Genomic DNA, 15,241 nt, shown 5'->3' with positions numbered 1-15,241 from the left:
TGAGGAACGTCCAGCACGTAATGAGTGTCTCAGAGGGTCGGGACTGGCTGTGCCATGCTGGTCGAATCATACCTTCTTCTTGGAGTGATCACTGGTAAGGCAAATGCTTAGGGGTCAAAGCGCCATGGACCGGCACTGGAAATGGCACTGTTTTGACGACACATAGCAATGGGTCATGAATGCGTCGCTACTCCCTGTCTGTCCCGCTCAATGACGTGTTCTGTCATGACCGGCCTCTGTAGGAGTAGTAGCAGCTGCACAGTTGATATTGCCGGTGTGGGAGCGACGATAGTAGCCGACGACCTCACACGTTCAAATTAAAATTTAAGTTAATTTACGAGATAATATACTAGAAGCTCTGCTGCACTAAAAGCCCTGAAAACGGCTTGATTGGGCCCAAGTGACCGTTACATGGCAGCAGCTATAGATGGTGCCTAGGTTCAGACTAAGATACGCCGTGACAAAGGCAAGAATGAAAACATACAGATTACAATACATAATACAACACATTCACAAATCACACGAATACATTTGAAATACGAAGCTCATGGAAATGCATATGCAAATTACAACACATAGAGAGCACATTCATCACTCACACAAATACATTGAAAATCCTGCAAACATTTTTAATGATTTTAATGATTCGCTTGCAAGCAGAGATGCTCAATTCTTTACTAACACACAATAGAACGAAAGAAAGAACATAACTACTTTTTACTCCGATTGTCTGTGTTTTCCTATGTGTTTAGTGTTGTTGGGACATTATACACCAAAGTTTGGTACCTATAAGTTGTACGACGTCGAGGTACAACCATATGCACATGTATCTTGTGGGTACTGTAATAACACGATGCTCTGGACATGATAAGACTGTAATCATGTTCAAGAGTGCTCTGTTTGAAAAGTAGTGTATGTTAAACAAACGATATGAGTAAAGGATGTCAACCCATATTATACTGAGAGGTAGAGAGATAAAATAATGCAGAGAAAGGAAGGGAGGTTAACCAGAGGTAGTTCCGGTTGGCTACCCTGCGCAGGAGGAAGGGCTAATGGGGATAAAAAGAGAAACAGAGTGGAAGGGGGAGATAGAAAGAAAGGGATACAAGCACGAACAAAGCGCGTACACTAAAGAGCGGTAGGGGGCGGTATACTTAGAGTCTGTCGAGAAGCCCCGTAGACCGCAGGAAGCTTAATAACGCGAGTAAGGCCATCAACGTGGATGTTCTTTCCAAGCATTGGCCTAAAGCTTTTAGTTCTGATAGTGGACGATTGTCCAACTGGTCCAGTACTCTGCACATCACCTGTCTCTGAGCACTATATTGCGGGCAAACACAATTATTACGAATGACTTATGATTCTAGTTTCTGCAAAACAATACTATCGTCAAGGGAATCAAAGGCCTTGCTGAAATCTAAAAAAATACCCAGTGTGAATTCGTTTTTTTTTCATTGTGATGAACTATATCCACGTTTAATGTCAGCAGTGCAGATTCAGTAGAGCTGCCGCTTAGAAAGCCAAATTGTGCATCTGTTAGAACAATAAATTTATTAGAAAAACACGTAATGCGAACAAAGATAACTTTTTCTAGGCACTTAGAGGAGACAGGAAAAACAGAAATAGGTCTTTAATTACTTTCTATGTTACGATCTCCTCCTTTAAAAAATGAGTTTTTTCATAGCTTGTGCAAGAACTCCCAATTCGATAATTAAGTTAAAGATATATGCAAGAACTTCTGAGACTGAGTATAAAACATGCTTTATTGGAGAGATCTGTAAGTTATCGGCATCGAGTGATTTAGTATTATTTAAGCACATAAAAGTGTGATGCACTGCACTGCAAGATGCCCTGCTTCATATTACCGCATCCGGTAACCAAACCTACATGTTGATTACATGGAGTTACAACTTTAATAAGTGGTTGTCGAAGTTATTTGCAAGAAATGTGCCAGTTAAATCGCAACCGCCAAGTGTTAAGGATTCAGGCTGAGAATTTTCATTTTCGCGCCCAAGTATATTAAAGCTTCTATGTGGCGTTAGAGCGTTGTCGACTAGAATTTTCAAAAAGACGAGGATAACAGGCTTCTTTAGCACGTCTAAGTTCAGCATTTATTCCATATCGAAGTTTCTTAAACTCTTTCAACACTAACGGAGAGCGTGTGCGCAAGAACGAGTGATAACAGATATTTTAATTTTTTATTATTTTCAGGTGCTCCCGGGTGACCCAATGTTCTTTAGCCTTTTTTACAGGTTTCAAAGTTTCGAAAGGAAAATGTTTTGCATAGACACGCATAAAACTTTTAATGAAGTCATCATATGCGTTATTTCCAATTTTCTTCTCCTTTACAAATGACCAGCTTTGATTCGTTAAGTCGTTTTTGAATAATTCAATACTTTGAGTAGTAATTTGTTGAATAATGAGCTGCGCCTATCGTCCATTTCTGTCTAGTGGTTCGGTATGGTAATTTAGAAAGACAGCACAGTGGTCACTAATGTCAGATATGATAGTACCTGCTATATGATAGTACCTGCTCTATGATAGTACCTGCTGATAGTATGACTATGGTATCAATATTTGTCGCAATAAGATCTAGTGCTGACGCTGAGGAGCTTGTAATACGAGTGGGCGTCGTAATTAGGTTAGTAAATCCAGTGGAATGTGACAGGGTGTTTAGATTACGGACGACATTGTTTTCCTTCCATCACATTAATATTGAAATCTCCTTCAGAAACCAGGTTAAACTGTTACTGCAAATATATTTTAAAAAATCATAAAACGGCAAGAAACTGGTAATACTTCCACCCGGGGGTTCATACAGTACAGAAAACACCTCAAACTTACATTGAATTGTTAGTATTTCATAATCATCCGTTACTACAGTAAATTGAGGTACGACACGGCAATTATTCTTTATCGTAACACAAGCAGGGCCACAACTTCGCCTTGTTTGTTCGGACGATTAAGGGAAAATACATTGTAACGGCCAAAATTGAATGCCTGATCGTCATTTCTTCCCCTCTTTTCCGTCAACATGATAGCGCTAAAGGTTAACTGAAAATTTTCAACAAAAATTGCGACATCATCTTTCTTGTGGTTCAGTGATCTTGTGTTAATACGTAGCATGCGTGGAAACACCCATAAAGTAACCTGGTGCCTTTCGCAGTCGTACAGGATGGGCTCTGCTGTGGCCTGTTGTAGCACCGCTACTCTTTATAACTGTCGAGTTTAAACATCCGAAAGCATGTATCCAAGGTCATGTAAACCCCTGTTACCTTATCATTCATCCCATTCGAAACTTGTTAAAAGAGCAATAGCTTGACAGTGCTTAGATAACGCCCTGAAGAAATCTTGTTTTCATTCCATGGGAAGAAATTTCGAAAGGCAAGTGACACGACTTTTGTCAGTAGGGTATCCTGACAGTGTTCTAGTATCTATCGCTGAAGGAAAGTTGAAAAAGGAACAAAAAATGAAAGATGCTTTCAAGAAGGAAATAGATTAAGCACTGTAATAATTCCGTACATGCACAATACCTCGCACCGCCTAAAATTGTAGCAATATCAAAGTAGTGCTTTCCGCCCCTGAGAAGCTAGGGAAACTTTGCCAAATGTCTAATCCTTTCCAGGAAAAGAAAGAGCCGTGCACTGTCAAACATCGTGATCCTTTTGTAATGTGTGTGTCTGGCGTGGTATATGAAGTTCCCTTGTCATGGGGTTCCTGCAATATCGGTCAGATTGGAGGGTGTCTGAATGAAAGACTTCTAGAACACAGTAGGAAGGTGGGGAATTACGGCGATGGGAATCTTTCTGTACATTGTCATGACTGTGGAATACAGGACAATAAGCCGTGTAAGTCCTTGTTCAACATGTGTAAGATAGTAGCCAAAAATTATAATCGGGATGTTAGGGAGATAATTGAAGCACATTGCATTATAAAGGCGGGTGTGTCGTGTGTCAGCGCACCTTCTGTTTTACTGTCGTCCGAAGAATCTAATTTTCTAAGCATGGCTATCTGATGTCGGCATTTCGGTCTTGTGACGTCATGAAGGAAAGTGTTTAAATGGTGCAATTTTATAAATACATGGTCAGTCGGAGGTGAACGCTTGTGTTGTCTACTCCTCACTTTGTCTTTGTGCGCGCTTGACCATGATCTGCTATGCGTAACCAACTAGCCCAAAAGTCGGCGCTCTTGAGTTTAACAAGTTACCTTGATTTGAGAGTCAAATGTATCAGAAACTTTTAAGGAAGAAAACACTTAGATTTCTTTTTTCAGGTCTTTCACTCGCCTTCCTGAATAGCAGGAAAGATTTGCAACCCCGGGTATGTGGATAACCTAAAGTTAATCTTAAATAGTTTGAAGTAAACAGGACTGAACTGAACCGTTATTTTTATAGATGACAAAGTCATTTTTCAGCGCAACATTGGCTGACAGCTGTTACAAACAGCATGACGAAAACGAAATCTTGTAATAGGCTGCAATTATAGGAGAGAGAGAGAGGAAAGGGGAAAGGCAGGGAGGTTAACCAGAGAAAAAGATCCGGTTGGCTACCCTACACTGGGGAGAGAGGGGAGGGGGAGGTAAAGTGGTAACAAAGTAGAGATAAGGAAAGGAAGGAGCGTAGACACACAATCACAATCGGCCACTGGCACCGAATACTGTCATCGCACAGCACAGTGACACTTGCCGCACTATCAACATCTGTTCAGGCTACAGCCGCCTGTCCAATTCTGTCGCGCTCAAAAACCGCAACAGTGCCCTCGTCGCCCTCTGCTGCGATGGCTTGTGATGGCGGTATTTTAAAATAAGTTCCTCTGTGAGAGGTCTTTGGTCAAAGCGCACTATCGCGGTTGCGAGTGATTGTCTCGGTAAATTATATCGAGGACAGTCACAAAGAAGGTGTTGAAAAGTCTCCTCGTTACCACAGTCCTCACACGTTGCGTCGTCGGCCCATCCAATTCGGTGAGCGAAAGACATGGTGAAAGCCAAATAAATAATTTCTTAAATAACTTTTCTGCCATTGTCGGCGAAGTTATTGCAGTCGAAGTTGTCTCGGGCAAAGCAGCAAACGTTTCGGCAGTGCGTCTTCCACCATAGTTTCGGTTGGTCGCCCTACGCCTATAGCAGTTAAGCATGACAGAAGAGAAAATCAAGAGGACCGGAAACTTTAATGCTCACATTGTTGGCCTCTCTTGAAGCGTCAGCTGGCGTGCGTGTACGTGTGGCAAAACGCGCTTTTGTAACGGCTCAGGTGGCGTATTTTCGTGGGCGCTATGTAACAAGAAGGCGACATAACAAGGCACTCCGCGCCCGTCTCCACGAGAACAAAGACGCAAAAGATCCATTGACTCGCTTCTACTTTCCTTACTACCTTCTGCAGCGCTGTCATCTCGGCTGTGTACCCTAGTGAACGCCCGCAAAATAATTGTTCCCGGAGTCATGTCCTACAGTTCTCACGTGTCCATGACCTTGCTCTCCTTGGAGATTCGAAGACGCCCATGTATCCCACTGCTGTCGGCGATTTTCTTCTCTCTCAAACGGAGAAGGCAAGTCATGCCAGTGCATTGTTCGGCGCAGTTTTAGGCATTTCCTTTTCCATCGGAGCCATCTTTTTGGGATCGTCGGCGCTTTCGCAACCTTAACGTAAGCGGCAAGCTTTGGCGGAGTGGTTACACAAGCAAGAAATGCTGCTTCTGTCATTTGCCCTCCTTTACACTATTCTTAGTGCGCCGCGTTTAAAGGTTACGAATCATTCGGTCCTTGGCACGTGGTAGATGTACCATTACAAACCGCTTCGCGCACCACCCAGTGAGTCCCGGTAAAGCACGAAAAAGCTCCGATGCCCTGCTGCTAGGACTTTGTGCCGTCGTCTCGTTTTGCAATCCTAGACCGGTTTGTGGCGCTGGCTGGCTCCTTTCGCCTTGATGGCCGACCGGCGCCTGAGCGTCTGCCGTGCAACCATAAAGTTTTAATCTTTATGGCGAACACGTACGCGCTTACGAAACCGCAAAAATAATTTTTTAACATATGGGCGCAGGACATTACAACTAACAGCTAAAGAAACCCTGAGAGATGAGCAGGACATTGCCCGCGCGGGAGACGTGTACAGAATATTTGAGTTTTCAGACCTCGATGGAAATTTAATCTTTACAGATGCCAAATTTGCAGTTCCTATTGATTGTGACTGCTGTTACCAACACTTGTATGATTCGGCTGGCTTGGAAGAAACTTGAAGGCAAATTGTAGAAGTCTGGCTGCGAATTTTCAAGTCCGAGACCACTCATTTCTTGTAGCTTCTAAGATAGAGCAGGCTTCATTTGTGAGCGTCTGCACGTTTTCCTGCGCAATCGTGATGTGGCAATGTTTGCGAAATTGGGAAACGACGTTAGCAAGTGACACGCAGAAGATGAATCAATGCTCCTATCGCTGCCCTACTCCCGTAAATGCAATCGGCTTTTTGTGAACTTCTGGAGTAACCGTGCACAATACTGCATTAGGCTGCAAGTGTCTCATTCAGTGCATCATTCCCTTGTTATTCCACATCCTTCGCTATCCTTACTTCGGTCTGTCCCTTCTCCTTCAACCCACGGGAAAGCGGCATTTGAGAGGCGCCACCTTCCTACCCTGTTTATATTCCCTTTAAACTTTTCCTAGTGTAGGAAGCAAGCCAAACACTTCTCTGGGTAACATCTCTTTCTTTTCTTTTCTCTTTCTCTCCCTCCTTGTATGGTTGCAACCAATACATGTGCCTAATTGACCTGTTTAGCGTTTCTGTTTTTTATCTTTTCGCTGTTTTCCAGTTTTCCAGCGTGAAAATTACGTGCTTTATTTTTTTCCGGTGCTTTGCAGTCGCGCCCATGATATGGATCCCGAACCAGCTGGTCGGCGCAAGCGTCGATACCGACGTGACCCTGGACTGCAATCTGGAGTCGCACCCCAAGTCGGTGACCTACTGGACTCGCAACACGGACACAATCATTCACCAGAACTCCAAATACTCGGTGGTCACGGTGCAGCACGCCATGTACAAGGTCCAGATGCAGCTCATGATCCGCAGGCTCAAGCCCGAGGACTTTGGCGAGTACCACTGCGTCGCCAAGAACTCACTGGGCGAGACGGAGGGAACCATCAAGCTGTACGGTGAGCATTGTTTCCTCCTGCTTATTGGGGAGATTTTGGCGCGTAAAATATATACTGCAGACAGCAAACAATATACCGAGTCCTATTTCAAGACTAGAACTGTTAATTTTGTACAGCTATTAAAGAATACTACGAGGTTAATTACCCCAATTTTGTTCATGTTGACGGCGCTACAAACGAATGACAAGTGTTGGAAGTATAAGCAGACTTGCCAACCTGTGAATTTAAATATTCGCGAAATTACCACAGACAATACGGAGTATCAGGACGGGGGAGGGGCGATAGGAAGGGGGCATAGCAAGCATTTTTTACACGTTGCTTCGAGCCTACGGCCTTTGTGGGATTACATACATACCTTACATTCCCGATGATTTACCTTAAGGCGCAGCATAAGCATCAGTGGATGAGCCAAAAAGGAAAATAAAACCTTAGGAGGGAGAGTATGAAACGACAGATCGAGCGCCGAATTTCAACTGATTTTATTCTTCTCCCTGCCCTGCTGCAAAAATAAAATCAGTTGAAGTTCAGCGCTCGATCTGTTGTTTCATACTCTCCCTCCTAAGTCTTTCTTTTCGTTTTTGGTGCAACAATGTATTCATTAGATCCCAACCAACTCGCCCGGCAAGGAGTTCTACTCCTCAGTGGATATTGACAAGCCGCACATTGTTTTTAGACCACAGTAACATTTTCGGCGACTTCGCTGCCACCGATGCGGCTTTTACTTCAGGAAGTATTCCGAATAAACTTTCTCAGGGCAAGTACCTTTCTTAATTTCATATGGCGTCTCTCACTGCGAGAACAGCGGCGGCGGAGGAAGCATCACAATTTCTTTCTGGAAAGCAGTTCTCGCAATCTTGCACCACCCCATCAATCTACCTTTCGCAGAACTTGACGCAACATTGGTAATATTGTAGAGCGAGCCCAAATTCGCAGACTTTACGAAAATTATGCGAGACCTGGCACGTGCGCATAAGAATAGAACTTGTCAACGTCATGCACGCGGTACCCAATTTTTAGGCGGCGGCAAAGAGATAGGCTACAGCCGACTAATAAGAGATTATAAGAACTTTAACTTAAAAAATAATGAATATCAAGGTGGCGTTTTGCATTCCAGTGTAGTACGCGGGGTTTGAAAGAAGCTCTAGTGGAGGAGTGCGAATTCATTTCGACCGGCAAGTATTTTTGTGAAGTGCACCCGAAGCATGGTGCACGAATGTTCTTGCATTGGGTGCTACAGAAATGCAGCCGCAGTGGTTTAATAATGAACGGGTGACCTCGTGCTCAGCACCAAAACGAAGTAGTCACGGAGGCAGTGCAGAGCATAAAGGTAATTGCAATGATAAGAAAAGTTAAAGTACGAAACAGAAGCAAGCGATATTGGCACAAGAAAAAGTGTCGGCAGTCAATTATAGATGTAATCGCGCTGTCCAGAAACGCAGAATTGCGTGAAGACATTTTAATGCAAAATGACACAAAATGAAAAAAAAAATACAGTTAAATCAGTTGTAGCTGCCATCCACCATTTAAAGGTGAGGCATGAGTTATGAATATAATCATATAAAAAATAACGTTGTACTAGCCTTCTTCACACTTTCGTCCCCCTATCTTACGCTTAATTTTGTCTTTTCCTATTTATGTCCTATAACTGTAACTCATAAGGCCTTATTCTTGTTCTCAGTATATCATGCTCGTTCCTTGCTGAAATCATGAGCGATACACAATGCAGTTTGCTGAGTAGGTACTGTTTCTTTCAGTAACGACATGTCCCTTTTATAACCGAGAAATGTGGTGTCTTACTGCTGGAGGCACATGCATTTTTGTGTAAATTTTCTTGTTATTATTTTCCGGCAGCCTTGATGCTTTGCATGATCCTAATAGAACTGAATTATTGCTGCACAAGAGATCAGGCTTATAAGAGGTTGTGAGGGCATCCTGTTTTGAATTACCGCGTTTAACTCGGGTGAGCTGTTAGGGCACATAATAAACGCAAGCGCCTTTTTGCTTGGTTAAGTAAGAAGTCGACAACTTTTCCAGTGTTATACAATCAATGCCTTCTACATTAGAAAAAAATATCAGTACTATTTAATTTCAGAACCAAATTAGGTTATCGCAGCAGCTGCGGCCGCGGAGTGCCATAGGAACAGCTAAAGGAGGCAGAAAAATCTTTGCAAGTAATGGAATTGAACAGTGTATTGCCAAAGAAATAAAAAAATTAAGTAACGATTTAGCGGTAGGTGCGAGGGAAATGCGCGAGCATTACGTCACACCTCAGTGAGGTCCCGGATTTATGACTGAAGTGGCGTAAAGTGTTGCTCAGGAGGTCACTTCTTGCGTCCTGCCTCTCCGAGGAGCGATGTGCACACACACACACACACACAAACACACACACACACACACACATATATATATATATATATATATATATATATATATATATATATATATATATATATATATATATATATATATATAAACACAGAGAGAGTGAGAAGAAATAATGAGCATGCAAATGCAAAATGTTTGTTTAGTTGCGTATTTTTTTTTCTTTTTCGTATGTGCGCCCGCTCTCTAATCATCGTATATATATATATATATATATATATATATATATATATATATATATATATATATATATATATATATATATACAGAGATAGAGAGAGAGAGAGAGAGAGAGAGAGAGAGAGAGAGAGAGAGAGAGAGAAACTGTATATGCTCATAGAAGACCCGCACTTGTCTTTTGCAATCTTGTCAAGGTGCGGCCCTTGCACGGGGGTGGGCCGTTGTGATCCAATTTTTCTGGTCGTGTGTAATACCCTTGATTTCTTTGTGCGAGAAGTGAGCGCTGTTGCCTTCGTAGCGCATACATCTGTTTCCGCTAGCACGCCGCGCAGCCGGTGCCCGTATGGAAGGAAGGAGAAAGTGGAGAAGGAAAGGCAGGGAGGTTAACCAGTTTAGCTTAACCGGTTTGCTACCCTACACATAAGAGCGGGACGGGGGGATGAAAGATGGGGAGGAGAGAGAGAGAGCACATGACACAGCACACACATCGTCAGCTACAGTCCATTACTCTTGCGTGGTGCGTGACATCATTATCACAGCCACTCGTCCAAGCCCGTCTCTTTCAAAAACCGAAGTAGTCCCTTCGTCGCCTTCACCTGCGATATCTTCTGTCGGCCATATGTGAAAATAGTTGCAACTGACAATGGTCTATTGTCAAGCTGCGCTAGAACGGATGCCAGGGACAGTCTCTGAACATTATATTCAGGACAGTCGCACAGAATGTGTTCTAGCGTGTAGTCCTCACTACTGCAGTGTAGCTGTCACCGCTGCTAAGATTTGGCTCGGTAGCACACTTGTGGGTACAGTCATCCTCAGTGCCCTTCATGGCGTTAGATATGAATGTGACGTCAAAGCTTTTCACAATAGACATTTTTAGTACTGCGTCATGACGATACGTAAGCAGCACGCAAGCGCTGTGCGGAACGTATGAACGCGTGTCGTGTCACGGCTTTTAGTACCGGGAAATGCCTACGTACGTAAGCGGGCGCGCGTTGTTAGTCGCCGGGCGCGTCGGAGGGCGTTGGCCGCGTCCGCCAGTACGTCGAGCCATCGGTCGAACTGTAGACGCTGTTGATCTCGCCAACGTGATGTAGCGTGTGCGCGCGTTCACACTACGTCGAACTATATTTAGGCCTTTAAAAGACTGTACATTCAATACGGATGCAATACAAGAATCATATCGAGAAAAATAAAAACCGAGTACTCGCTTTTTGAGGCTGGCACGGTCATTTGCACGAGCTGCGCCAACAGGAGGTGAAGACTTTCGCGCAAACAGGACACACCGAACACATTCTCAAAAACAAAGTTCCCATTTTTTGCTATGCATTTCCACCGTGCAGGATCCGGGAATGTCTACTGCGCGATCACTTTAGGCAGCAAAAGCAGGTCGTAGGTTGTTGAAAAGTACAGCCTTCCGCTGGTCGCCCTGGACGCCGCCATTTTGCGAAGCACTTTTGTCTTCCGCTCTCCCGAACAAACGAGAACCACGACAGCAGCACTCAAGGCTCCCCACGCAAGAATCGGATGCGTGCGTACGCAGCGGCCGCGTACGCATCACGCACCGTTCGTGTTTCGTTCTGCACATGCGCCCTTTGCAGAACGTATCGATCTTACGTGCGCAACGCCGTTGCATACGCTACGTACGCAGTACTAAAGCTGTCTACTGTCCAATGATGTCTGAAGACTGCACTAGCCACATGCTCAGAATCCAAGAGCTTGCATACAAGCTGCGACGCTCTTTCCGGTCTTGAAATTCTTTATTTCAACGTTTTTCTTTAGCGTGTTTGTTTATTTGCGTAATTTGGGCTGCCAAGTTGAGGGTGCCTACTATATATACTTGAAGAGCGCTACGAAGACGAGGACTAAAAGAGGAACATGTACGACGAACAAGGCGTGCATGTTCCTCTTTTAGTCCGCGCCTTCGTAGCGCTCTTCAAGTATGCAAAACCAGCTCGCCCACATCAAGCTCCTCATATCTATACATGCATCAATCTCGTAATCAGCTTCCCAGATTTCACAGACATGTAACTTTCTGCCATCCAGCACTCCTATGCGAACGCATTAAAAAAATGGCTGTGGCTTAGCTAAGGTTAAGCCCAGGATGCGAAGCATACTAGCCTTTATTTTAGTTGTTGAACCACTGTTTAGCCCGGTGAACTGCTGTTGCTTGGCTATATTTGGTTCGCCTAGACGAAGAAACAACTCATGTGTTACTCTGCTTCGCCTTCAAGAGTGGAACGCGACAGCGTTCCCGTCGACCCGCCAAGGGGTGTAAGACAATGGGCTACGGCGCATCGACTACGCGCCCCGCATTGGGCGCGGTGAGCGTCGAGCAACGCAGCGTTCGGCGCGGCAACGAAATGTGCGCCTGAGCAAGCGACGCACGCCTGAGCCTTAGAAACAGCTCGTTTCTAAGGCAACACCGCATTCACTAGAGGCGCTTTTGTACCGCTTTGAAGAATCCTACTCGTGGCTCAGTGGTAGCGTCTCCGTCTCACACTCCGGAGACCCTGGTTCGATTCCCACCCAGCCCATCTTGCAAGAGTTGAGCCAAAGCCACCTAGAAACAAGCGCAGCTGCTTATATACCGCCGCGACGCCGCGAGCGACGGCGCGAGTTGGAGCCCCGTTTCTCCTCTGTCGTGACGTCACGGTGTCACGTGGCCAGCCTTGAAGGCGACACCGCCGCGCCTGAGGAGCTGGGTTGAGCTCTAGTAATATGCTTCGCATAAAAGGTACATTCCGGCGCATCTCGATATATATATAGACGCCTAGCGGACGTCGACGATCGTGCTCCGCCCCCGTCAGCCTGCAGGCGGCAGACGCCACACAGCTCTCGCGCAACAGCGCGCGCGTCTCGGGGAGCTACACTCCATTTCACGGATCGGGTGTGACGCTGCGGAGGCTAGATTTGCGGTGGCTGCGTTCGCGCATAGTTGTCAGATGTTTTTGACCGATTTCTCTGAAAATGTGCTCATATAGGGTCAGTCATGAATAATAATACAAACCATTACTATAATATTAATACAAACCATTTAGTGAAACGGCTCATGGTACTTTTTTTTTACAACAATTTGGTTTCCCTTGCTTCTCTTTTCGTGCTTATTATTTGCAGTCCATCGCGGCAGCCTCAGGTGCATGGTCGAGTGGGGAAACGCTGCTGACACGTTGCTAAGCATAGAAGGAACGCGCCCAGGGATGCATTTTGCTTACCGAACTTCTTGCGTAGATTCCAACTCGTTGCACGTGATGTAGGAAACAGAGCATATAGGTTGGTGGAAAACTCGGAGTATAAAAACGGGTGAAAGCGAAAAGAAAGAAACATGAAAAAAGGAACAAACATGAAAAAAAAAACGATTTGATCTAAAACGGAAAAAAAGAGCCAAAGAAACGATTTCCGTTTAGTCAAGGAAAGATGGGATATATGGCCTATATTTGTCGCAGTGACGCTGTAAGGTAATTGTTTCGTTCAGTGATTCTTTTGAGAACAGAGCCGGTGATCGACACATCTTTATAGCTGTTTAGCCTAGGGGCCACACGTATACGTCGATTCGTCTATATGCGTGCTGTCTTGTGAAGAGCCATGTCGGGTGATGACGTACTTTGAGTTCTGCCGAAGAACTCGAGAAAGACCGCTTCTAAAAGGCGCGCTTTTATCCGACTGCGTTACATGGCTTCAAGAATGACACAGCGCTCGGATATTGAGGATAGATTAGTTAAAACGCGTTTGTTCGGATAAAGTATTTTCTGTTTGCATGTTCTCTTTTACCTTGAACGTACACGTACTTCGTACAGACAAGCCCACATCCCTCAAATCATTTAACCGTGCCAGGCAGCGTATATGATACTGAGTAAACACGCGTAAGGAACGCGTGGAAATTGTTTTGGATGCTTCGATGGTGAAGCAGGAGTGAGATGGTAAGCGCATGTCCAAGTTTTACCAGAAATGCACCGCGCTAGAGAAATACTTGAAGTAGGTAGTATTATTTCTTTCTTTCAGTTTGCTATTTACACCAAGTGATGTTTAACATCACATGAGGCGTTTCAATATTTTCATAGGGTTCGCAGCGTTTAGCCCTGTGTGCCCATATCTCGCAAATCTACAAAACTATAGTTGTTTTGTCCAAATGTATGCGTTTCGCATAGCGCGCATGGAGAAGGTCGATAACTGGCTTACTATATCATTGCGCCAAATATGTTAACTCATGTAGGGCCGTTACAACGACAGCCAGGTATACTGTAGTATGTTTTGTCAATGAATATAGGAATCCAAGAAATAAAAAGTATTTGCACGATAAAAATTCGCTATGTCATCAAAATTGTGCAATTCTAACAGCGAACGACTGGAACCCTCTGCCAACAGACGCTACGCACCGCTCCAATCCTAGCCACTTCAAGTCATTCATCGAAGACGCGGCACAAATGTAATACCCACCCCTCATGTAAAGCCCCACACCAGGGGGATTTGAAGAATAAATAAATAAATAAATAAATAAATAAATAAATAAATAAATAAATAAATAAATAAATAAAATTGCCACGTATTTCAAGCGGCTTGTAGGCTAACACGGAGGATCTCTAAAATATCCCAGAAAAGAATTACTGCAGAAATAGTTTAAATATGAGAGCACAACAACTACGACCCGTACAAGAACAGTAAATCTGCAATTAAAACAACGGCAGAAAAGATGCAGCACAATTAGGGAGGAGTGGAATAGCATCTCACTCATCCCTATGTTGTGCTATCGCACTTCCCAAAGGCGCAGGACAGAGCAAAAGATTACTTTTCTCGTGGAGCAGTCGTTGATTAGGCCTAAAAGCGCAGTGGCAGAAAGCACGTAATAAATTTGGGTTCTCGAGGCGTTTTCTTTTTCTTTTTGTTTTTAGCACGCACATCTGCTCTCCTGTTGTCGTTACCACGCTGAAACGAAAACAGGGTTGCCGACTTTTTGCGGTCAGAGAGAAAAATTTGCCCTGAGCTGCACTTCGCGACGATGCTGCGACAGAGTGCCTTAGAAACTATAGTATGTGCGCTGGCACTGTGTGTGACGCATATACACATTTCGGCACGATTTGTACCGAAATGTGTATAAGTAGAACAGCTTTTCACCGTAAACTACGCCGTGCCCCGCTTGAACGAAGTTCATTATGGATGGCATTTACGCTTCTGACAATTTCGTTGGTATGGACGGTCTTCAATGAGAAGCCTTTGTTTGATGTGGACAGAATTCAAATAGCCCTGTCACCGCAAGGTGATGGAGGGCGCCGCTACCTTTCTTATATTTAATGTAGTTCTAGTGCATTAAGAATATTCCTTTGTTTCTCGGCCGCTGGTGCGGAGCCCGTTCCGAGAGCAGCTCAGGGGCACGGTAACTCGTTGGCAGTCCGGCGAGGTGCCAGGAATGAACGCCTTAGGAGACCGCGAAAGGAGAAGGAATGGAAGAGGGCGGGGGGTACAGGGCGAGCCGCCCAGAGAGCATAATCGAACGCGTTCATCACGCGCTCTCCAAAGCACATTTTTATTATTTTTTGCGAGCCATAAAACC

At 44.5% G+C, this 15,241-nt stretch overlaps 1 protein-coding gene across 1 annotated transcript in view; it reads left to right on the top strand.

Moving 5' to 3' along the window:
• The window catches only part of LOC142571632 (lachesin-like), a 222,864-nt gene that overhangs the window by 184,997 nt on the left and 22,626 nt on the right, over positions 1-15,241 (top strand). Inside the window, exon 6 of the mRNA XM_075680141.1 lies at positions 6,844-7,134. Within this exon, the coding sequence (XP_075536256.1) occupies positions 6,844-7,134 (291 nt within the window). The remainder of the gene's footprint in view (positions 1-6,843; positions 7,135-15,241) is intronic.

The sequence above is a fragment of the Dermacentor variabilis genome, chromosome 2 (genome assembly GCF_050947875.1).
Source record: "Dermacentor variabilis isolate Ectoservices chromosome 2, ASM5094787v1, whole genome shotgun sequence".
NCBI classification, from domain to species: Eukaryota; Metazoa; Arthropoda; class Arachnida; order Ixodida; family Ixodidae; genus Dermacentor; species Dermacentor variabilis.
Note: the sequence above shows the minus strand (reverse complement) of the source record. Positions and strands in the feature narration are given on the sequence as shown.